The 26090-nt window shown below is 40.5% G+C and overlaps 1 protein-coding gene across 1 annotated transcript in view; it reads left to right on the top strand.

The window, feature by feature from the left end:
• Positions 1-25654, top strand: part of RFWD3 (ring finger and WD repeat domain 3) — a 47803-nt gene extending 22149 nt beyond the window's left edge. The window contains exons 4-13 of the mRNA XM_081807378.1: positions 2695-2765; positions 4212-4403; positions 4503-4594; positions 13603-13717; positions 14228-14456; positions 17127-17277; positions 18602-18778; positions 20427-20641; positions 21286-21497; positions 23221-25654. Of these exons, the coding sequence (XP_081663504.1) occupies positions 2695-2765; positions 4212-4403; positions 4503-4594; positions 13603-13717; positions 14228-14456; positions 17127-17277; positions 18602-18778; positions 20427-20641; positions 21286-21497; positions 23221-23364 (1598 nt within the window). The 3' untranslated portion in view covers positions 23365-25654. The remainder of the gene's footprint in view (positions 1-2694; positions 2766-4211; positions 4404-4502; positions 4595-13602; positions 13718-14227; positions 14457-17126; positions 17278-18601; positions 18779-20426; positions 20642-21285; positions 21498-23220) is intronic.
• Positions 25655-26090: the final 436 nt, after the last annotated feature.

Below are 26090 nucleotides of genomic sequence, written 5' to 3' on the forward strand. Positions count from 1 at the left end.
CATGAGGAAGCAATCGGTCAAATCCAGGATATAGACATTTTTCAGGACAAATGATCAGATTTCTCAAACAAATCAAGGACAAATGAGGTGAATTTTAATTTAGAACTTAGGTTCATCAACAGACATCATTAGGAGAGTGAAATGGGAACCCATTGACTGGAGAAGACATTCATAATACATATATCAGAAAAAGGGCTTATATCTAGGGTGTATAACTTTTGCAGCCTAATAGAAAAATGGGCAAAAGATTTTAAAAGGTACTTCCAAAGGAGGGTAGCCAAATGGCCACTAAATATATAAAAAGACTTCATTAGTCATCAGGGAGATACAAATTAAAACCACAGTGCAGTAACTAATATGCATCCACCACTACAGCTAAAATTTAAGACTGACAATATCACGTATTGGAAAGAATATAAATTGTCCAGACCTCTCATACACTGCTGGTGGGAGTGTAAATTGGTACAAACATTCAGGTGGTATCTTTACAAACTCATCTGTATATATAAAACCTGTGGCTAAGCAATTCTGCTTCTAGGTATGTAACCAAAGAAAGGAGTACATGTGTTCAATAGAAACATACAAGAATGTAACAGCGTTGTTTGTAATGGCAAAAAACTGAAAACTACCCAGATACCCATCAGCAATAGAACAGATAAATGTGATATACTTAACACAATAAAACACGTTACAGTGGTGAAAATAAATGAACCACAACTCCACATGTTAGTATGGAAGAATCTTACGAACAGTGTAGAGTAAAATTAGCAGACACAAAAAAGTTAGATAACTCTGAAATGCTGTTTATATACAAAAGCAGGCAAAAGTCAATAGACGTTCCTAGAATTTAGTAAGGTGGTAACCTTTGGTGGGGGCAAATCATCTCCCCTCTACCCCCAAGAAATAAGGAAGACATAAGGTATAAAAGGCACTCTTGGGGTTTTTGGTGATGTTCTGGTATATAGTTCAGTTTGTGAGAATTCACTGAATGGAATACCGAGGATACACTTTTCTGTATATATATTCCACTTCAGTAAAAGTTTGTGGGGTTTTTTGGTGTTGGGGTTTTTGTTTTTTTGGTTCTAGGAGCCAGTTTAAAGGGGCTCCCACAAGCCTATGATGAGATCATTTGAGCCTCGAAAGCAAAAGGACTAAAAATTTAAAATCACCTCCTTGACCATTAATGGAGGTTTTGAAAGGTTGACGAGGAACCTGATAACCCAGGGATCAGACTGGTACCACCCGAACCCAGTATGCGCCTCCTTATGTGCTACAATCAGAAGCAAACAATAAGGGGCGCCTGGGTGGCTCAGTTGGTTAAGCGACTGCCTTCGGCTCAGGTCATGATCCTGGAGTCCCGGGATCGAGTCCCGCATCGGGCTACCTGCTCAGCAGGGAGTCTGCTTCTCCCTCTCCCGCTCCCCCCTCTTGTGCTCTCTCTCTCTCTCTCAAATAAATAAATAAAATCTTTAAAAAAAAAAAAAAATCAGAAGCAAACAATAAAAGATGTATTCTTGCTGCCCCTTTTCTTGCCAAAGAAGAAAATTGAATCTACCGAAGGCTCTAGATTTAACTGCCAGTTTATAGGAAATATAGGTGATAGAGCAAATAAGTAAGCAGTACCTCAAGGAAGCAGTCAGTCAAATGTGGGCGGTAGGGTATTTCATAAGACAAATGACCAGATATCCTCCAACAAATCAGTGACAGGAAAGGGGTAAAAATGAGTAAAGGCGGGACGCCTGGGTGGCTCAGTCGGTTAAGCGTCCGCCTTCGGCTCAGGTCAGGATCCCAGGGTCCTGGGATCAAGTCCCACATCGGGCTCCTTGCTCAGCGGGGAGCCTGCTGCTCCCTCTGCCTGCCGCTCCCCCTGCTTGTGTGCGCACTCTCTCTCTCTCTGACAAATAAATAAAATCTTTTTAAAAAAATGAAGGAGAATTGTTAGAGTGAAAAAAAACAGATAAAACAATCAAGCTCGTGGAGGCCTTGCTTAGATTCTGATTGCAATAAATGTGCTGTAAAGAGCAACTTGAAAACAACTGGGAAATTCTGAGTATGAACTGCGTGGGTATTAGACAGTATTAAGGGATTGTTACTTTCCTTAGGTATGATAATAATAGTATGTGTAAAATCCTTATCAGTATTACAAAAAAAATTTTTTTTAAGATTTTATTTATTTGACAGAGACACAGTGAGAGAGGGAACACAAGCAGGGGGAGTGGGAGAGGGAGAAGCAGGCTTCCCGCGGAGCAGGGAGCCCAATGCGGGCTTGATCCCAGGACCCCGGGATCACGACCTGAGCCGAAGGCAGACGCTTAACAACTGAGCCACCCAGGCGCCCCTACAAAATTTTTATAAGTGAAATAACATTTTAGAGTTTGTTACTAAGCATTACAAAAGAAAATAATGGGAATGGGGGCTTAGAACAAGATTGGCAAAATACTGATTTGTTTTGAAATTGGGTGATGAGTACTTGTGTGTTCCTTACACTGTTCTGTCTACTTTTTATGTATATTTGAAAGTATCCAAAATAAGTTAAAAAATAAATTCACTATTACTACTTGGGGAAATTTACAGCATTATTACCAATGAGAAATGGAAAGCTGTGGTGAGCTAGGCACTCCTGCTAGCCTCTCATACCTGACTTCTGTCTTTTATGCGTTACCTATCTTACTGTTCCTGGAAATGACTTGGCAGAACAAGTAGGAGGTACCTCAGCAGAACAAGAAGTTACATGTATTGGTGGAGGAGAGACCCACCCCAAACAGGTAATATGAACATCCTTTTAAATGAAATGTTTGGATTTGCATTTAAAGAAGAGGCTGAGGGCTAAAGTGGAAAGCTTGCAGACTCTGTAGGCAGGAGGTCAGGGTGTGAGTCCAATCTATCTTACTCAGTTATGTGACTGCTTCCTCATAGGTTTAGAAAAGCAGGGATAGAGGTAAGGATAACTTGTCTTGCCTACCTAACAAAGTTAAGTTTTGATTAAAAATAGTGGATATGAATACAGTTTATGAAATATCTGGTAGAATATGATTGCTATGTGTTAAACAATTTTTGTTTACAAAGATAACACATAGTCCTTAATATGAGTTATTTACATCAGCCGTGGACTCTGCCAATCTCAAAACATCCTTGACCTACTTTTTGCATGTTTCTATATGGCCTCCATGTTTTTATTTTTTTCTTCTAGAAAAATTTTGTGTGCATGTAAATTTATTTGTGTACGTAAATGTTCTATTTTTTTAATTTACACAAAAGGGAATCTCATTCTTACTAATCATTGCACAGTGTTCAATCATTAAGAAATTTTTAGTTAACTCTTTTTTGTCATGTACACTATAGTTCCCATTTCTTCCTCCCTCTCTCCCTCTTTCCTCCTCCTCCCTCTCTCTTCCTTCCTTCCTTCCTCTGGTACAAATCATGCTGGACTAAGCATTTTTGTACAGTTGTCTTGCAGGTATTTGTGACTATTCATGGATGTATTTCTAGCAGAGAGATTGTCTGTGAAAGGAGAGATAGATGTGTTCAGGTTTGATAGATGAAATGCCCGATGGCCCTCTGGAAAGTCTGTGTCACTTTCTACCTGCAGCAACAGTATGGAAGTGCGCCTTTCTCTTCCTTAACCCTCAGCATTGCTTGGTGTCATCACACATCAGTTTATACCACCTAATAAATGAAAAAATGGTTTCTTACCTTAATTTGCATTTTTTAATTATAAATGAACACTTACGAACCATTTGTATTCTTTTTATAAGCTGTTTCTATCCTTTCTTTGTTTTTCTGGGTTTCTTTTACATATTTTCTATTCAAGTATTTTATAACTATATGACTTGATTATGACCCTAATTTTGAATGTTTAACAACCTACTCTTCCATGTTTTTGGTTATTCAGGTAACTGCTAGATTTGTTTTGTTTTGTTAATGTCTTTGTAAAGATAGCTCCTTTTCTTCATTTGAATGAAAAAAAAAAACCCAAGAATTTCATCAGATCAAAGGGAAGTAATATTTTCATGGCTTCTATGAAACATTTGAACAGATTGCACTTTACAAAGAATGACAAGTGATTCAGAGGTGTTGCAGTTTTTCGGCAGCGTTTTCAGTTGGGTTTGTATTGTCTTTGTGTGGTTTTGTTGATTTGATAGAGTTGCACATCCTCTTCAAGACTGATTTTGTATTTTCTCTAATTTGAATATATTCTGGTTTCCATCTAGTCTCCCCAGAAGACCAACCCTCTTCTACCTTCTGTTTCTATGGATGATGAAGACGGGGACACTTGCACAATATGTTTTGAACATTGGACCAATGCTGGGGATCACCGACTCTCAGCATTACGCTGTGGACACCTCTTTGGGTATAAGTGCATTTCTAAGTGGCTGAAGGGCCAGGCAAGAAAATGTCCCCAGGTAAGAACCATAGATAAGGACTGAGCCTGTGCACAGTCAACGTGTTAAGTCAGGAGGATTCCTAGAACCACACTAATTTTATCTTGTTGGGCTCTTTAGTGCAACAAGAAAGCCAAGCACGGTGACATCGTTGTTCTTTATGCCCGAACCCTGAGAGCTCTGGACACTAGTGAACAGGAGCGCATGAAAAGGTAGGTGGCAAGAACCTACCTACTTGGCAAATCTGAAAAAGGAGGTATGAGTCACTCTTAATGTGGTTGTAAGGCTTTACTTGCATTGTGACGGGGGAGTCTCTGGGGGATCACTGGCAGTCTGTCTCACATTGTGATTTATAATACATGTCTGATATCTTCTGAAGGAGGTCTGCATGGTTTGCTCTCCATACAGCATTAAAAATGAGGTTTTGGAGTAACAACTAATTGTGACTTCAGCTAGCTCAATGAATGTGGGCCCCAGGCTTATTGAATGTGTACCTTCTCAGCCATAGAATGGGGGAGCCTACCTAACAGTGAAGTTGATGCACAGAAAGCAGAGCTGGGAAGTGGAGAAAGATTCATGGCCCTTGATTCAGCCATGCCTAAAGTTAGACTCCAATGGGTTTCTCAGTTATCTAAGTCAATACATTGGTTTTCAGTTTTAGTTTGCCCGCTTAAATAAAGTTTCTATCATATAATCTAGGGAGTATTGACCAATGTTTCATCACATAACATTTTCATTCTGGGAAAACTGACACCTGGGTCATGAAAAACTCATTCCTTGAAAGAAGGGGAAGAGTGCTTGCTTTGGCAGCACATACACGGAAGAAGGATAACAGGTGGTGACTGTGCCACTTAACTTCTGTACCTCACGTAAGCCTCCGCTTTCAGAGCCTGAGTGCTGTGTGCTGATTGGAACAGGTAGATTCAGAAGGCATAGAGCAGCTGTTCTTTCTGCAGGAGCACTTAGCTATCCCCAAAAACTTAGAATCAGCTCTAATACTTAAGCTGGCAGTAACATGACCCGGGGAAGCCAAGACCGGGGTGTCTTAAGCCCTCCCCCAGTCAAAAGTCATAGAGAAACCTGCAGCCCTCCAGTAATACCTCACACCTGGTGTGGGCAGCAGACCCAAGCAGAAAGGTTCCCTGGAATTTTTGTAGCTTATTCAGATTCTTCTCTAGGGTTTACATTTCCTGCCTGCCTGTCCTTCTAAATACCATGAACATTTAATCAGGGATTCCTTGTCTTACTCTTTGTAGACAATTTATAACCACTTGGAATTTCCAAGTCTTAGTTTCCTCTTCCCTACAGTAGGCTTAATGATACCTTAAACAAAACAACAACAAAAAAGAGAATCTGACGCATTATTTAAGTGTTGCCATATTTTGCTGCTCATGTCCCTAAGCCCTCCTACAACGGCACTCTCTACAGAAAATTCATGAGTGAGGCTTTGCACATGTAGTGCAATGTAAGAAATTATCAGGATTTTGGAAGCCCAAGAACAGTTGCTAATAACACTGCTTAAAATAAACTTTAAGAACATTAAAAAAATAAAAATACCCACCGAGAGAGCGCAGGGACAGGGGTTTTCTACAGTGCTGCTGTTAAGAATGTACACCGACACAACTATTTAGAGAGACCCTTGACCCTGTGCTTCAAAAGCATTTAAAACTAATTCTACTTTAGGCATTTATTCTAAAGGAACGATTTGTGAAGAAGTGTGTGCAAAGATTTACTAATGGGGGGCACCTGGCTGGCTCAGTTGGTGGAGCATGCAACTCTTGATCTCAGGATTATAAGTTCAAGCCCCATATTGGGTGTAGTGATTATTTAAAAGTAAAATCCTTAGGGGCACATGGATGGTGGCTCAGTCAGTCAGACGTCTGACTCTTGGTTTCAGCTCAGGTTGTGATCCCGTGGGTCGAGAGATCAAGCCCCACGTCACTCTGCACTCAGTGGGGAGTCTGCTTGAGATTCTCTCCCTCTGCCCCTTCGCCCACTCTCGTGAGCTTGCTCTCTCTCTCTCTCTCTAAAATGAATAAATCTTTTTAAAAATAAATAGGGGCGCCTGGGTGGCTCAGTTGGTTAAGCATCTGCCTTTGGCTCAGGTCATGATCCCAGAGTCCTGGGATAGAGCCTCAAGTCGGGCTCCCTGCTCAGCAGGGTGTCTGCTTCTCCCTCTGCCCCTCCCCCCGCTCATGCTCTCTTTCGCTCTCTCTCAAATTAATAAATAAAAAAATAAAATCTTTAGAAGTAAATAAATAAATCATTTTTTAACAAAACAAAAAGATTCACTTCATGAGACTTTCCATTTAAGCATTGTTAATCCAAACCGAGAGAATTAATTGGTTGAGTAAACTGGCATATCCAGTGATGGAATACTACACATTTATTTAAACTGATGTTAAAGTGTATGTAATATTTTGTCATGTGAAAGCACATTATGGTGATTATATTTTTGTGAAATAGAAAAAATACTACAGGTAGTCACTGAGTAGTGGAATTACAGATGATTTTAATTTTCTTCTTTATTTTTTCTCATTTGGTCCAACAAATACTTACTTGGTCCAATAAATATTTAGTGTTTTTACATGGCAGCATTGTGAAGAGGCTAATTTTGTTGAAAAAGCTAACTTTGTAGGCACGGTTGTTAAGATATGAGTATATTTAAAACTTTGCTGATTACTCAAAGAACTCCCAAGAAACAGAAATCCAGGACCAGTTGGCTTTACAGGTGAATTCTACCAAACATTTAAAGAAGAGTTAATACTTATTCTTTTTTTAAGGATTTATTTATTTATTTTAGTGGGGTGGGGCAGAGGGAGAGAGAGAATTCTGAAGCAGACTCCCCGCTGAATGTGGAGCCCAACACAGGGCTTGACCCCAGGACCCCAGGATCATGACCTGAGCCCTAATCAAGACTCGGCCGCTTAACCAACTAAGCTACCCCGGCGCCCCAATACCTAATTCTTTTCAAACTTTTTCAAAAAATAGAAGAGGAAGGAAAAGTTCCAAATTCATTTTATGAGTCAGTGTCACCCTGATACCAATACCAGATAAAGACACCACAAAAAAAAGAGAACTACAGGCCAATATCTCTGATGAATATAGGTGCAGAAATCCTCAACAAAGTATTAGCAAACCAAATCCAACAATATATTAAAAAAAAAAATCATTCACCATGATCAAGTGGGATTTATTCCCAGGATGCAAGGGTGGTTCATTATTCACAAATTAAGTGATACATCATCTCAATAAGAGAAAGGATAAAAACCAAATAATCATTTCAAAAGATGCAAAAAAAAATTTGACAAAATACAACATCCATTCATGATAAAACTCTGAAAAAGTAGGTGTAGAGGGAACAGACTTCAACATAATAAAGGCCTTATATGAAAAGCCCCACAGCTATATCATCCTTAATGGGGGGAAAAGTGGGATCTTTTCTCTTAAGGTCAGGAACAAGACAAGGATATCCACTCTCACCACAGCGATCAGATAAAATAAATAAAATAAAAGACATCCAAATTGGTAAGGAAGAAGTAAAACTTCACTATTTGCTGATGATATGGTACTGTACGTAGAGAACCCAAAGACTCCACCAAAAAACTGCCAGAACTGATAAATGAATTCAGTAAATTTGCAGAAAGAAAAATCAATGTACAGAAAACCGTTCCATTTCTATACACTAATAATGAAGCAGCAGAAAGAGAAGTTAAGAAAATAATCCCATTTATAATTGTACCAAAAATAATGAAATACCTAGGAATAAACTTAAGAGAAAGACCTATACTCTGAAAACTATAAAACATTGATGAAAGAAATTGAAGATGGCACAAATGGAAAGACATTCCATGCTCATGGATTGGAAGAACAAATATTGTTAAAATGTCTATGCTACCCAAAGTAATCTACACAGTTAGTGTAATCCCTATCAAAATACCAACAGCATTTTTCACAGAACTGGAACAAACAATCCTAAAATTTGTATGGAATCCTAAAAGAAAAAACTGGAGGTATCACAATTCCAGAGTTCAAGTTATATTACAAAGCTGTAGTAGTCAAAACAGTATGGTATTGGCACAAAAACAGTCACAAAGTTTAATGGAACAGAATAGAAAACCCAGAAATGAATCCACAATTACATGATCAATTACTCTTTGATATAGCAGGAAAGAATATGCAATGAGGAAAGAGACCGTCTCTTCAACAAATGGTGTTGGGAAAGCTGGACAGCAACATGCAAAAGAATGAAACTGGACCACTTTCTTATACCATACACAAGAATAAACTCAAAATGGATTGAGGACCTAAATGTGAGACCTGAAACCATAATAAAGCCTAAAAAAGAGCATAATTACACTGACATCAGCAGTAGCAACATCTTTCTAGCTAGGTCTCCTGAGGCAAGGGAAACAAACACAAAAATAAACTACTGGGACTGCATCAAAATAAAAAGCTTCTGCACAGCAAAGGAAACACCAACAAAAACAACCTACTGAATGGGAGGAGATAATTTGGAAATGACCTATCTGATAAAGGGTTAATATCCAAAATATATAAAGAACTTGTATAACTCACCACCCTAAAAACAAATAATCCAATTTTTTAAAAAATGGGCAGACAACATGAACACACATTTCTCCAAAGAAGACATCCAGATGGCCAACAGACACATGAAAAGATGCTCAATATCACTCATCATTGGGGAAATGCAAATCAAAACTATGAGATATCCCCTCATACCTGTCAGAATGGCTAAAAATCAAAAACAGAAGAAACAACAGGTGTTGGCGAGGATGTGGAGAAAAAAGAACCCTCTTGCGCTGTTGGTAGGAATGCACACTGGAGCAGCCACTGTGGAGACAGTATGGAGGTTCCTCAAAAAATTTAAAATAGAAATACCATGTGATCCAGTAATCACACTGCTGTTTAACCATAGAATACAAAAACACTAATTCAAAGGGATGTATGCATTATTTTACAATAGCCAAAGTATGGAAGCAGCCCAAGTGGAGATGAATGGATAAAGAGGAGGTGGTATACACACACACACACACACGAATATTATTCAGCCACAAAAAAGAATGAAATCTTGCCTTATGCAACAACACGGATGGAGCTGGAGAGTGTAATACTAAATGAAATAAGCCAGAGAAAGACAAATACCGTATAATTTCATGCATATGTGGAATTTAAGAAATAAAATAAATGAGCAAAGGGGGGAAAAAAAAACAGACTTTTTAAAGATATTATTTATTTGACAGAGAGAGACACAGCAAAAGAGGGAACACAAGCAGGGGCAGAGGAAGAGGGAGAAGCAGGCTTCCCGCTGAGCAGGGAGCCCAATGCGGGACTCGATCTCAGGACCCCGGGATTATGACCTGAGCTGAAGGCAGACACTTAACGACTGAGCCACCCAGGCACCCCAAAAAACAGACTCTTAACTATAGAAAACAAACAGATGGTTACCAGAGGAGATGGGGGTGGGGGATGGGTGAAATAGGTGAAGGGGATTACGAGTACACTTACCTTGATGAGCACTGAGTAATACATGGAATTGTTGAATCACTGTATTGTACACCTGAAACTAATATAACACTATGTTAACTACGCTGGAGTTAAAAATAAACTTCTGGTTACTATAATCAATCAGTATGCTTCTTATCCTCTTTAGAAAATGAGAACATTTTGAAAATGCCAGTAAATACAGAAACTTAATAAAATGAACACCCTTGTACTGGACTTTATGAGATCTTAACAAATTGCCATATTTGTTTTAGGCCTTAAAAAAATAAATCATTATAGGTAAAGCAAAAGCTTCCTTGTGAATTTCATTGTCCTTAATTCCATCTCTTTCCCCAGAGGATCTATAATCATAAATCATATATAGTATGATTTAGAGTTTTTACACTTTATGCAAATGTTATTAGATTATAATTTTCCTCTGTAATTTGTTTTTTTGTTTGTTTTTTAAAAATTTTATTTATTTAGGGGCGCCTGGGTGGCTCAGTCGTTAAGTGTCTGCCTTCGGCTCAGCTCATGATCCCAGGGTCCTGGGATCGAGCCCCACATCGGGCTCCCTGTTCTGCGGGAAGCCTGCTTCTCCCTGTCCCACTGCCCCCTGTTTGTGTTCCCTCTCTCGCTGTGTTTCTCTGTCAATTAAATAAATAAATAAAATCTTTAAAAAAAATTTTTTGTTGTTTATTTATTTGAGAGAGAAAGAGCATGAGAGCAGGGTGAGGGGCAGAGGAAGAAGTAGACTCCCCGCTGAGCAGGGAGTCTGATGTGGGGCTTGATCCCAGGAGCCTGGGATCATGACCTGAGCTGAAGGCAGATGCTTAACCAACTGAGCCACCCAGGAGCCCTGTTTTTTTGTTTAGAATTATGTTTGGGGTACATATCCTAGTTGGGATAGCTCTAGTTTATTCATTCTAACTCCTGTAGAGTGTTCTAGTTCTCTAATTTAGAATTTCTCTATATGTGTTTTGTATTGGTGGACAGTTAAGGTGGTTTCCAGTTTTTGTTACTATAAGCCATCGTGCAAAGAGATGGGCAAAAGTCTCCTTATGTGTAGAAATGGAATTACTTTATCGTAGGTCACATGTAATTTCAACTTCACTAGATACTGTCAAATTGTTCTTCCAAGAAGCTGTTTCCAATTTGCACTCCCACCAGCAAAAGTAAGATTTCTCATTTTTTTCATACCCTTGTCCGCTTTGTGTTACCAGACTTAGTTTTGACAGTCTCATGGAGTCAAGTAGTATTTATTTAATTTGTATATCCTCAGTTATTAATGAAGTTGGACATACTCATCTGTGAATTTTGTTTTTTATCTTTTGTTCATTTGTAATGAGCAAAATATATTGCTTATTTTTTACTGATGTACAGTTCATTGTGTTTCCTTATGCAGTTGACCTGGGGACTAGAGGCACCAGCCCCTCACACAGTCAAAAATCCACATATAACTTCTTTAACTCCCCAAAACCTTAACCTTAATAGCCTACTGTTGACTAGAAACCTTACTGGTAACATATATTGATTAACATATATTTTATATGTTATATGTATTATGTACTGTATCCTTACAATAATACCTAACTTTTTCTTAATTTTTTCCACATTTCTAGGCTACACAGCTACACATTTCTAGGTTTATCTATGAGTTTTTTCAAATTGTTGCAAATCTCAAAAAAAGTTTTCCAGTGTATTTATAGAAAAAAAATCCACTGTAAGTGGACCAGCACAGTTCAAACCCATGTTGTTCGGGGTCACCTACACTAATTCTTTGCTGGTTGTGTATATTGCAAATAGCATCTCCCATTCTGTGGCTTGTCTCTTTAACTTGTTTATGTTTTCTTTTGTTGAACATGAGTTTTTAATTTTAATGCAGTCAAATTTTACCTCTTGTTTTTTGTTTCTTTGCCCACTGCTTCAAGGTCATAAAGACATAACGTCGTCTTCTAAAGGTTCTTCAAAAATTTTGCTTTTTATGTAGGTTTTAAATATTTTTTAAATATAGTTTTATGGATAACCAGGTGTTGTAGCATAATTATTAAGTAATATGTTCTTCCTGTGTAAGTTTGCATTGCTGCCTTTATCCTAGATTAAGTTTTTATATATGAATGGACTACTTTTAGGTTCCATGGTCTCTTTGTTAATTCTTGCCCCAGTATTCCGAAGTTATAATTTAGTGTAGTTTTAAAATACCTCCTCCCACCTTGTTCTTCAAATTGACTTTGGTATTCTTGGCATTTTGCTCTTAATTTTAAAATTAGTTTCCTAAGTTCCATTTAATGCAATTTCAATCAGAATTTCAAAGGGAAAAGTTCTCTTTGAAATCTTGATTGAAATTGCATTAAATTTTTTGAGTAACTTGAGAAGTTGTCTTGATGATTTTGAGTCGTTCCAGCTGTGAACATTATATAATATCCTTCCTTCCACTTATTCACTGTCTTCTTGTGCCTTTTACAAGTGTACTTTGCTTCATAAAGCTCTTGCATGCTCTTTAACTTTATTCCTAGGTTGCTATTTTTAGAATTGCTCTTGTGAATGATTTTTTTTCTGTTACATTTACTAATCAGTTATCTGGCATATGGGAAATGCTGTTGATCTAAATTTTTTGTTTTAGTTCATTTATTGTTTTAGTTCATTTATTTTTTCAGTATTCTGTATACCCACCGGGGGGCTTGAGCTCAGTGACTCTGAGATCAAGAATCACGCATTTCTCTGACTGAGCCAGCTAGGCACCCCAATCTAATTTCTTGATCTTAATTCCAGCACATAGTTTGTGGGTTCTCTTAAACTTTCCATGAAGATAAGTAGGGCAGCTTTATCCCTTCCTTTCCAGTTTTCATCTTTTTTCTATCCTATCTTACTGAGTGTAAATTTTTTTTTTTTTTGCATATTTTGAAGTGTCTTTAGGTACATGCAAATTTATAACTTTTATTCTTGGTGAATGTATGTTTTTCATTATGCGTTATTCCTCTTTATGCCTATTGATGTTTTTTGTTTGTTTTAAGATTTTATTTATTTATTTGACAGAGAGAGACACAGCGAGAGAGGGAACACAAGCGGGGTATGGGAAAGGGAGAAACAGGCTTCCCGCGGAGCAGCGAGCCCTATGTGGGGCTCGGTCCCAGGACCCTGGGATCATGACCTGAGCTGAAGGCAGACGCTTAATGACTGAGCCAACTAGGCACCCCTATTCATGCTTTTAAATTCTAACTGGTCTTAGCATTTTCCCCAGTATATACCTTCTATCTTTTTAACTTCAGCCTCATTTTTGTAGTGTTATTTAATTTCAGTATCTGATGAACAACTGGTAACTTATTGTTTTCTTTTAATCCAACAGATGACCTTGGTCTTTTAACGTTGTCATTTTACTCTTAAAATTTGGCCCTAACTCGAGCAGTGGGTTTGCCTCTGTTCCTTCATTTGGCACTTTTGCATTTTTGGTCTCATTTCCTAGTAAGCGCCAGATTCCTGGTCATCACTGCCTGCATTAATGCTGAATCCCAGTGACTCCTGAGTTCAGCCCTACATGCTCCTTTTCTGTAGTGTTTCTGGATGTGAGAGATTTTTTCTTTTGTTATATTTTCTTCACCATCGTGATGTATTTACAGCAAAGCGTGTGTATCTAGCATGAACTTAATCTGACATCTTGTTGGGAAGTCTTCTGTGGCCTTCCTAATCTTCACCTGTTGCTGGCTTCCCTTTCTAGTTCCTTACTGAAGGAGCAGATGCTGAGGAAGCAGGCCGAGTTAGAATCGGCGCAGTGCCGGCTCCAACTTCAAGTCCTCACTGATGAATGCAGTAAGCTTCATAGTCGTGTCCAGGTAGGTTGCCCATCCTAATCCAGAGAACTTTGGGGATAGGAATGGAAAAGGAATCTAGATGGAACTTTGGTTCATCTTAGATACAAATAAGGATTTACCAAGTTTTTCAGGAAGTAAACAAGACCAACTCTTTATTCTATTTTTGATTAGAGCATTTGTTAGAATTATACACTCTTGAGGACGAATTCTACGATTTGAACTTGGAACAAATTAAACAGTCGGCTGTTAATTCAAATTTTAAGTACTTTTACTTCCCTGAATCTACCAGTAAAATGAGGGGTTTAGCCAAGATGACCATTGAAGACTTTCAGCCCTCCTATTTTCTGATCTGTGCTCTTGTTGGGTCAGTTTCTTTTTAAAATACTGGGAGAACGGCAGCAGGGCTCTGGGACTCATGTCAGCATTTCCATATAACAGAGAAGAAACGTTCCCATGTGAAATGAAGGAATTGTGCATGAGGGGAATATCAGACAAAAAGCCTTCACATTTACAACATTGTTTTCATTTTAGGACTTGCAGAAGCTTATTGTGCAGCATCGGGATCAGATTTCACAGTCCCCCGGGGGCTCCCAGGCACGTTTCTTGAACTGCCTGCCCTCCAGCCAGAACCAGCACAAGTACCATTTCCAGAAGACCTTCACAGTGTCTCAGACAGGAAACTGCCGCATCATGGCATACTGCGATGCTCTGAGCTGCCTGGCGGTGTCACAGCCTTCTCCTCAGGCCTCCTTCCTGCCAGGTGAACAACCCAGCACCTCAGCTTTCATGTTCATTATTCGACTTTATTTATTTCTCTCGTCTCTTTTTTGTAGAATCCAGGACTTGCTAGTGGGTGAAAGCTGACCACAGCCCACCAAATCACCTTTCCTAGTCTGTTAATGCAGATACTCTAAGGTGCTGCAAAGATATCTGTCCGTTGGCTTCATTCTGTACATGTTATTCACCAAAAGCCCAGGAATGCTAATTAATAACTGTGATAAAGTAAGAGAAGATAGGGTACTTGGAAGCATGGGTTACTCGTATAGTCCAAGGAAAAGGACAGCACTCCCTGTCTGTCCCATTAAAGTCACAAGTTCATGGGGGCACTTGACTGGCTCAGTCAGTAGAGTATGAGACTTGAATTTGAGCCCCATGTTGGGTGTAGAGATTACTTAGAAAAAAATTTTGTTTAATAAAAATTAAATAAGGTCACAGATTCATTTTACACTAGAGATTTTTTTTTTAAGATTTTATATTTTTTAAAGTAATCTCAAAAAACAAAAACAAAAAAACCCCCACAAAAACTAAAAAAGTAATCTCTACACCCAACGTGGGGCTCAAACTTAGAACCCCAACATCAAGAGTCACATGCCCTACCAACTCATCCAGACAGGTGCCCCTAGACTGGAAATATTTTTAAAAACGCTATCCCAGGGGTGCCTGGGTGGCTCATTTGGTATATCATCCCACTCTTGATTTTGGCTCGGGTCATAATCTCAGGGTCATGGGATTGAGCCCCACGTTGGCCTCCGTGCTCAGTGGGGAATCTGCTTGGGATTCTCTCCCTCTCCCTCTGCCCTATCCCTTGCCCGTTCGTGCTCTCACTCACTTGCTCTCTGTCTCTCTAAAATAAATAAATAAATCTTAAAAAAACAAAAAATACTATCCCAAGGGCTCGTTCAAGTTGAAATAAGATTGAATACTTATTTTCAGTAGTATTCAAATTCACAGATTCTGAATAAAAGAATTTGGAAATACATTGATTAGTTATTGATAATAATACAGTAAATACTAAATTTTCTCATATTTTGTGCTTTTTAAAAAGCTTAATTTTAGGTTGTCTTAATGTTGAAAACCCTCACATGCTTAATGTTGAAATCTCCTCACATGCCCAGTTAAATCATTCCTGATTGTAGTAGATGTTTCTTTCCACAGTCTTCAGCATATGATTTCTCCCAGCTGTCAGGTCGTTTTGCTTCAGCCTGATTTCCTGTTTACCCACTTAGAAGTTCCATTCAAACACTTCAAAACTGTGTCCCCCTAAACTTAGGTATATATAGAATTAGAAGTAGAATTCCTAGATTATTGTATATTTTTCTATTCACTGATAGCTGGGAGTTGAGAGAAGCTCTAGTTAAGGGGAACATAAAAGAATTGTTTATAATGTTTCTATGTCCCATCCACATCTTTAATAAAAGATTTATCATAAAAGCCTTCCCTACAAACTGGGAAAATACTTATTTCTTGCAATTGTTCCCCCAATTGGGTGTGATCTGTTCCTTTTGCCTTAATGCATCTATTCCACACAGCACAGCCAGGTCTTGATAGCTTGTTGGCGCTAATTTCTCTTTGTTTCCCTTGATCATTAACTAGTCCAGTATTTGTGCTCCCTGTTGATTTAAAGCCCATTATTTCCCTGTTTGTCTTTCTGGTTCTCCTAATTCTGTTTCAGGAGAAAACACAATAAACTTTTCCCACTTGGTTCCCCAGAGAAGCTGACATGTGACTCAAGGCTATCTTAAATCTAGGATTTGACAAATTCTGTTTGTGGATAACTTGGATAATAATAGATACTTAGTAAAAATAAATACATTATCAGAGCCTAGGAAGAGAACAGAGTAACAAATAAAAAGGACAAGTTTGGGGGGATTTTTTCTCCTTCTGGAATGATGCAAATTGATTAGAATACTTGAAGTGTCATCTGTTTTTATTCCATTCAGACAAATGTAGCATATCTTGACCACCTGAGATAGAAATCACCTATCTCCATTCTTTCTTGTTCACTCCCTCTGCATCTTCACTGCGGATCTCTGTATTAGTAGCTTTATTGAAATTTGACTGACATAAAATAAATTGCACATACTGAAAGTATAGTTGGATGAATTTTGATATATGTATACACCCCTGAAACCATCCCCACAATCAAGATAATGAACATCTATTGCCCCAGAGTTTTCTCATGCCCTTTATAATCTATCTCCCATCTGCCCCTCCCTCCTCTCTTCATCCCCAGGCAACCACTGATCTACTTTCTGTCACTACACATCAGTTTGCATATTCTAGAATTTTACATAATCATAATCATACAGTATTACCTTTTTTGTCTGGCTTCTTTCAGCATAAAGTTTTGGAGATTTGTCCATACTATTGTGTATATCAGTAGTTCATTTCCTTGTATTGCTGGGTAGTATTCTATTCTGTGTATATGTACATATAGTGGTTTATCCATTCACCTGTTGTTGGACATTTGGAGTGGAATATACTTTTTAAAATAATTATAACCCTGGGGAATTTTTATTTTCTTTGCTTGACCAGCTGTTTTCCAGGGATTTATATGCCAGGAAAGCTGAACAAAGGAACTACTTGAAAAGGTAGTTTGCTTTGCCTTAAATTGATTTTCAGTGATTTCATGCTCTCTTGTCTTTGGCAGGCTTTGGTGTTAAGATGTTGAGTACCGCCAACATGAAAAGTAGTCAGTACATTGCGATGCATGGCAAACAGATCCGCGGACTGGCTTTCAGCAATCGGTCCAAAGGCCTACTGCTCTCGGCTTCCCTAGACAACACTGTTAAACTGACCAGGTGAGTGCTTCGGGGAGGAAGTTGGAGCCTGGGCTGTTTAGTGTTGAACAGACTGGAAATTAGTATCCATGTTAGGATGGCCTTAGCTCGCTTTTTTTTTTTTGGGTCTGAGGCATTGTCTTCTGAGATCCAGGTTCATTGAATTTAAAATGTATTCCTTTTCAAAGTAGATACAACAGGCTACACAACCCTGTTTTTTTAAAAATTATTTGTGTTACAAAATACATCTTAAGAGGCACCTGGGTGGCTCATTTGTTAAGCGTCTGCCTTCGGCTCAGGTCATGATCCCAGCGTACTGGGATCGAGCCCCGCATCGGGCTCCCTGCTGGGCAGAAGCCTGCTTCTCCCTCTCCGACTCCCCCTGCTTGTGTTCCCTCTCTCGCTGTGTCTCTGTCAAATAAATAAATAAAATCTTTAAAAAACAAACAAACAAAAAACAAAATACGTCTTAAGCCAGGCAGATGAGAGGAACACCCTAGAGATGGTTGAATGACATTATGGAGGGAGCCTTGGTACCGGGCACCATGGGGTTACCATACCAGCTTGGACCTGCTTATTCCTGGTCCGTTACCGGAATCACCCTGCCGAACAAAAATGCTCTCCGGGAGCTCATTCTCCTAGGGTGCCCTGACTTGTCTCGTCAGTAACCCTCGGTTACTGCATTTTATCCATGTGCCCTGCGACTGCTATGAACCAGATCTGAACGCATTCAGTGCCTTCGTCTTAGAAAGTAGTTCTGATCAGACATCTGATAGTTGGTTTCCTGTCCCACAGTTAAATCTGAAGGACATCATGATATTGCTATCAGGCCTGATAAGCCTTTTGATTTTTCAAGAATGCTTTGGCTTAATTAGCCCCAAAACTCAACGTAGCATTATGTTTTATACATATGTATAAAAGGATTTTTTTTTCCTAGTAGTGTTAAAAAAATAGGTGAGAAAAGGGCAGGTTAAAGACTAAAGTGTTATTAATGACTATCTCTGGGTGGTTGGATTGTTAGTTTTTATTTTTCTCATAGGTATATTCTAATTTTTCAGCATTGAATATTGATTACCTGTATAATAGATAATTATGGAGAATTATTTATTTAACTTATTCTTTTATTTTTCTTACATTTCAAGAGGAAAGCCTGTGTCCCCCAAAACAAATATTTTGGAATCAAAAGGAGTTACCTGGGCAGTCCCTACAGGAAATTGGGAATCCCAAATCGTTTGGGTGTGTGGGTGTGTTCTTAAAAGATTATCACTGAAATGATAATCTTTACATCTTTGTTATATATTTGATTTCCTTAATGCATAGTTGTGAAAGTCTTATATCTCCACAGCCTAGAGACAAATACAGTGGTCCAGACTTACAATGCTGGTCGCCCTGTCTGGAGCTGCTGCTGGTGTCTTGATGAAAGCAATCACATCTATGCTGGACTGGTCAACGGTTCGATCCTGGTGTATGACCTTCGAAACACGAGCTGTCATATCCAGGAGTTAGTACCCCAGAAAGCCAGGTAGGGAACCACTTAGATTTTCCCAGTAGTTAGCAGCTTTCTCTTGGACCGTCATATGAATCCTTTCTTTGGAGAGTATTTCCCATTTGGTCAGAATTCCTCACAGAGGGCAGTTCTCTGCGTGCGGTAATGTGTTCTCGCTTTGGGCCCAGTAAGATCCTTTCCATGCGTTCATGGTATTTCTACATGGTAGAAAGCCCTAGTGCCAAGTAAGCCAGCTTCAGTACAGTCATTCATCACCCAGCATGGCAAAATGAAGTCAGATCTGTGTTCCAAACCCGGCTCCACTGCATAGGAGCTGTGTGACCTTGGTCACGGTTCTTGGCCTGTGACAGAGACTTGCTTTAATAGCCACATGTCTAACGCACAGGAAGAGATCGATAAAGGGTAGGCCTATGCAAAATGATTTAAAATCTCCAGCTAAACCAACTTGGTCTAAAGATGCCATGTTACTATGATGGATCATCTATAATCCAGTTAGAGTTGGGAGGTTTATAAAGTCAGCCCAGAATCTGAGGGTGGGTGGCCACCAGCACCACTGTGACTCTTCAGAATTTGTTGAGTAGCATTTGGGCGTAATACTCTCCTGAAGGCATAAAGTTCTCAAAAGGAAAAGTGGAATCTGACGTAGGCCAAAATGAGAAGTATCTTAAAAGAGAATTTCCATTTCCAATGTGAATATATATTAAAAAGGGGGCATGGGGCTCTAAATGTAAAGATACCACTATAGTAATGGTTACTAAACCTAGGCTCAACGCTCTGGGGTCTTCTCATTTGAGTGGGGTAGACTCATGCTTCATTTATGTGGTCTGGGGGCCTGAAGAGGATGGATGTGAACTCCCAGCAAACATGGGGACTGCCATTGATGTTGACGGATTCAGGCAGAGCAGGCGATAAAATAGAGCAAAGAGCCAGGAAAGACAGGGCAATGAAAGAAAGCAGGCAAAGTGACCGTTTTGACGAGTCCAGCAGAAACAAAGTTCATAGGAACAGATTCGGCAGGCTGATAGTTCTGAGAGAATTCTTGGCATACAATTCTGGTCATATGCTTGCAGAAGGAGATTTAGAAAATTTCTAAAGAAACAGTCTTGTTTCTGAATTAAAATGTAGTTGCTTCAGGGCCTGGCTCAGTCGGAAGAGCATGTGACTCTTGATCTCAGGGTCATGAGTTGGAACTCCACGTTGGGTGTAAAGAGTATTTAAATTAAAAAATGCAGTTGCTTCCGGCTATATGTTAATTGAAGGGTCTGTCAATTACGGCTTGGAAGCTTTATTAGATGTGTAAGCTGCATTTCCTTTCTGACTTTCCTTGTGTATGTGGCTAGCCCCATTACTAGAAACTTCACACCAGTCAATCTTCCTTGTATTTATGATCTTGTACTATTAAGTTTCTAGTCCTTTTTTTTTTTTTTAACTGTTTTTCAAACATGTGATATCTCTTCTGAAATTGGATGCAGAGATTATAGGTATACTCTTTTGTTTCTACAGAGTGGGTTGGTAGTTTTTATCAAATGTCAAAAGAGAGTGACGCAAAGAAGGTCTTTACCCTCTTCTATAGATGTAGGACTATGCTCGGGCTCCTGGCAGTGGGGTCTGGAGCAGTACAAGTATTGGAATGTGAAACATGGTTTCCTTTCTTCCCCTTCAGATGCCCGCTGGTATCCCTATCATACATACCCAGAGCTGCCTCAGCTGCATTTCCATATGGTGGGGTATTGGCTGGAACCTTGGAGAACGCTTCCTTCTGGGAGCTCAAAATGGGCTTTTCTCATTGGCCTCATGTGCTGCCCGTCGAGCCAGGGGGCTGCATAGACTTTCAGACAGAGAGCAGCACCCGGCACTGTCTTGTGACCTACAGGCCTGGTGAGTGTTGGGATGTCCTTGTGGGACCTCCTGTGGGTTGTCTGGGAGCAGATCGGTTCAGGGGAAGAAAGGAGAGCTTGCCCTACCCTTGAGGTGGCGCTGGGAAGCCCCCCACCCACTCTTGCTACTACATGGAAGATGGTGGCCCCACCTTCCTCCCTAGAGCCTGCCTCTGCTTCTCACTTGTCTGAGGATTCTGCCAGGTACTCCTTGGAGTGAGTCAGCCACTTGAGCCCCTGTGATTTAGAACAGTAATGGAATGAGGAGGCCTGGAATTGAGGCCAGTGAGTCACCCTCAGTGCAGTTTCGTGTCTTCTGCATACCCCTAAGGAATATAAAAACCTGAGCCGGGGTCTGGCAGAATACAGTGATTTTACTAAGAAGGATAGCTTATGCTCAGAATTGATTCCCTCATAGGCAAAAATACTTGTAGATAACTTGCTTTATCTTAGCCTGGGGTTCTGAATTTCATTTATGCTGTATCATTTTGTTCTTATTATTACGGTTGCTTTGTAGCTATTCTTAACGGCTTGGTAAATTGTGGCTCTTGCACTCAGGTAGTTGGTTAGCATCTGAGGTTCGGGTACTTCATTAATTTCTTTGGATCATCCCCATGGAGCAACACTGATTTCTTTGTCCCGTAGATAAAAATCACAACACTTTACGAAGTGTGCTGATGGAGATGTCCTATAAGCTGGATGGTGCTGGAGAGCCAGTCTGTTCCTGCCATCCTGTACAAACATTCCTTGGGGGACCCACTTGCAAACTACTGACCAAAAGTGCCATTTTCCAAAACCCAGAGAATGATGGCAGCATCCTGGTGTGTACTGGGGATGAAGCATCAAATTCTGCCCTGGTGAGTCTGTTATTTTTTTATACTGAAGTGTATAGAGCAAAAAGCCAGAGTTCTCCATAATTGTACATATCTGTGTATGTGTGTATGTAGGGTTGTTTATTTTTACCCAAGTTACACTTTACATACTGCCCTGTAATTTGCTCTTCTCCCATTTAACTTCCTAGCTTGGATATCTTTCCATTTCAATATCTGTAGATTCACCTCATTCTTTTTTATGTGAGCTATAGTGTCCTGTGGGTCATCTTGTGAATCTTCAAAAAAACAAAAAACTACTGAAACCCCTATAAAATAATTGATTCAGGGGCACCTGGGTGGCTCAGTCGTTAAGCGTCTGCCTTCGGCTCAGGTCATGGTCTCAGGGTCCTGGGATCGAGCCCCGTATCGGGCTCTCTGCTCAGCGGGAAGCCTGCTTCTCCCTCTCTCTCTGCCCCTCCCCCTGCTTGTGCTGTTTCTCTGTCAAATGAATAGAATAAAGTCTTTTAAAATAGATAGATCAATAGATAAAATAATTGATTCAGGTAACAGTTTCATGAGTTCAGGGTGAAACCGACAAATGAATGGTTGATGGGGAATTGTACAGTGCAGGGATCAGTCTGTCATGACCTGGACACATGGATCAACCTTAATATCACTGTAAGTGGGTTAACAAGAAATAATTTGCCTCTTAATGTAAGACAATATGCAGCACACGGCACCTTCTGTGAGATGCCCTTGAGTCTAAATCTAATCAAGCTTTGGAGTGTTGCTGACCAGTATAGTTGCATTAACCACATAAGGACTTGAAATGTGATTAGTATGAATGAAGAACTTAAGTTTTAAATTTTTATTTAATTTTAATTTAAATAGCCTTACGTGGCTAGTGGTCACCATATTGGGTAGCCCCACTATAGCGTAAGGGTAAAATGACAGGAAGTAAAAAACAAACCAAAATAGCATCAGTAAAGCAGATATGGTAAAAAGCTTAAAATCTGGGGGTGATGGGCAGTTCATTGTACTACCCTACTTTTTATTATGAAAATTTTTTTCATAATAAAAAGTTTGTGAAAAGGAAAAGAAAGCACTAGTTAGAAGATTTCATGAGGGCAGAGACAGGGACTTTTTGTGTTGTTGACTCTTCTGTCCCTCGCTGGAAGGGCTTGATGGAAGGGCTGAATGCTAGCTTGGTTTATAGATCCACTCACAGGTAGACTAACTGCTTATCGCACTGCAGAGGCCAGAGCTAAACCGTGTTATGTATCCTGGCTTTGTGAAGGTTAGGGACAATCTGTTTTACTACCCCGGCGGTGCTCTCTCTCTCTGCAGCTCTTTCAAAGTTGTCTGATGGCGTTAAGGAGTGCGCTTGTGATGAGCACCCGGTGTTGTATGGAACTGTTGAATCACTTCATTGTACACCAGAAACTAATATTACAGTGTATGTTAACTAACTGGAATTTAAATAAAAATTTAACAAAAGGGTGCCTGGTGGCTCAGTCAGTTAAGCGTCTGCCTTCGGCTCAGGTCATGATCCCAGGGTCCTGGATCGAGCCCTGCCTCGGGCTCCCTGCTCTGCGGGGAGTCTGCTTCTCTCTCTTACTTAACTCTCTCTGTATTCTCCCTCCCTCTCTCTCTCTCTCTCTCAAATAAATAAAATCTTAAGAAACCCCACAAAGTTGTCTGATGATCAAGCAAGCAGGACCCCCAGCTCAACTGAATGACCCCTGACCCTTCTCTCTGTCTTCTGTAGCTGTGGGACGTTGGCAGAGGCTCGTTGCTGCAGGAACTGCAGGCCGATCAGCCTGTCTTGGACATCTGCCCATTTGAGGTGAACCACAACAGCTACTTGGCTACCTTAACCGAGAAGATGGTCCACATCTATAGGTGGGAGTGACTGTGTCTGGAACTTGGCAGGCCTGCTGCTGGTTTACGTTAAATGTTGTTTGCTAGCAGCTAGCAGCCCTGAGCAAGATCCCTGCTTGTTGTCTGTGGCCTAGAACTTCTGGGATCATGATTCCTTTGGGTTGATGTGACTCAAAGACTCCGGGTCACTGAAACACTACAGATTGTGTATTTGCAGTGTCCATGAGTAAGGGACCGGTACTCCCATCTATGTATTCATGTCTTGGGTTAAAATCCTTCATGAATCTGCTGAGAATCTATTTCTGATCAGACATTCTGCTGGGCCTCAGAGAATATCCTCCAAGCACAGTCATGTAGGATATGAGCGTACACCAAGCATTTTCTGAAGGATGTGACCCCGCCTAAGTGGTCTTGTCACTTGAGCTCTATGACTTGGGGATGAATGCTTATATTCCAGAAGGGGCCAACGGTCTTCATGGTGCGTGGATGCAGAAGAGTCTTCAGTTGAACACAAGAGGGCACTATACAACCTGTTGAAGGATTTGATCTACTTCTGACTTTGTTGTTGACAACCTTTTAGTAACTTGGTCTCATCCGCATGGAAGTAGAGCATATCTGGTCTGCTTTGTGGCAGCAACAGAACATTCCAGGTGTGCAGTGCTGGGATCTTGGCAAGTCCAGTGATGGAGGCGGCTGATGAGCTGTAGACCTTTTCCTAATGCTGAGTACGTTAAGTTCATCACATTGTGGGAGCCAAGGAAAGAGACCAGTTGTTGGAGCAGTGGGGAATCCTCATTTTTTCTAGCTAGCTTGGGATCTCAGGCTTGGTTTTATCTAAGCATTGCTCTGAAAACCCTCCTTTTCCCTCACACTAGGAAAAGATGAGTGTATGTGAAAGCTCTTACTTAAGTCTTTCCTAGTAAAAGAGATCAAGAGCAAGGGGCTAACCAAGAGAGGCCTACAAAAGAGAAGCTCCTCCAACTACTTCTGAAAACAGGAGAAAGGCTTGTCTCTTCCATTTTGAAAGAGTTCCTATCTGAATAAAGCTGAGCTGTCAGAGTGAGGGGGCTGTTCTTGAGCGTGTTTAGAGTTCCCAGGTAAAGCCTTCCTCATGTGAAACTGATGTTTGGCTCCGATAGGTCTCCCTTCCTAACCTTTTTAAAAAGTTGTTAGAAAAATAGTTACTCTCAGGAAGATAAAGTGGTTGGAGACCTGTGTGGATTGCAGGGAGAAGCCCACGAGCTTTCGTTCTGACCGTGGATTGTCCAACATTGCGAGCTGCACTTCCCTCCGGGAGAGGGTTCAGTTTATGTGTGTTTGCTTTGCCGAGGGCTGCCCTGCTAAAGCACTGTCCAGTCAGAACGTGCCTCAGGCATGGTGGCCCGTGCCTGTTCTTAGAAGCAGGATGGCCAACACTGTGACTTTCTTAAATGATTGTTCTGGAAGTGTTATTATTTTTATTTTAAAACAGTTCTGGCCTGACAGGTCCTGAGCTGTTTCCAGCATTTCTTACCAGCAAGGGTTATTGCAGTCGATTTCCCCAGAGTTCCAGGTTCTAGTTGTGCCTTTTAAAGAGTAGCCTCCTTCTCTTTTAGTACATCTTTCAAAAAGCCAGTTTCCAGAGCCTAGGAAAGAGTCCCCTTTTCTCAGAGGAGATACTCCTTTCACTATGTCGATGATTCAGAATGACTGCCTGGGCCTAGAGCATCAGTGGCAGGAAGGGATTTGCACTGAAAAGCAGAACTCATCTGGTTTCAGCAGATTGCCAGAGAGGATGCAGTTGGGCAGGCCCTGGCTGCCTTTGTCTTTGGCAGGGACAAAACCTGGAGCAGGGTTAGGATTTGACTAGGGCTGGAAGTACACTCAGCTGATGCTGATTGATCCCCCCAAGCACAGGAACCACGGGCCTTATTACCATGGAGGTTGGGTGAATCTCAAGTCTTGCTAATTCCTGCGTTTCTCCAGTAAATTTGAATGCTTCAGAAACAAATTTATGTAACTTCAACTGATTTCTCCCAAGGAAAAGACTTTGCCCCCAGCCCCTCTACCCCTGCCCCCCTCAGCCCGCAGGAGATTCCATCTGTAGACCCAGGCTCCGGGCTCTCATGCAGCACTAGGCTTTGCCCCGACGTGTCCCCTCACCCGTCTCTAAGGTGGTTCTCCCTTTGGAGGGTTTGGAGTTAAACAGACTCAAAATATTTTGTCAATGTAGATATCCTTGTACCTGCTTTGACAGGGCAGTGGGATCTCTCGTTCATATTCTGTGTTTTAATGTTTGTGTTAATGTTAATATGAAAATAAAGCATTTGCCATGTGTACCAGCTCCTGGTGTCTTTTGTCTCTTTGACTGCCAGAGGCGAAAGCATGTCTGCCTCTTGGGAAAGTGGAACAATCTCAGCCTGGTGAATTTCTTCATTTCATGCAGTACTGGATCTGAATTACGCACGATGGTCTCTGGATCTGAAGCAAATATCTTATTTAAATTGATGAGGTGGTTTAACTGGCAATTCTTTTGTACTGTTGCTTAATGGGAAGCTGTGTGTTTGCTTCTTAGGAACTTGCCTACACTGGTAGTTTGTTTGCTCTCAGATCCAAGGGGCTTGAATCTTGGAAACTACACTTCCCAGACTCCCTTTGCCCACTGGCTTCCTTGGTGTTTTCTTTGAATCCAGAAAACCGTAATGTGGGAGGAGGGGAGTGGAAGAGAGGACTTGCCCTTTTATTTCTTTTAGTCTTCGGCAGCTCTGGGCAAGCGGG

Source organism: Leptonychotes weddellii, chromosome 16, assembly GCF_054177405.1.
Source record: "Leptonychotes weddellii isolate Sample4059 chromosome 16, ASM5417740v2, whole genome shotgun sequence".
Lineage (NCBI taxonomy): Eukaryota > Metazoa > Chordata > Mammalia > Carnivora > Phocidae > Leptonychotes > Leptonychotes weddellii.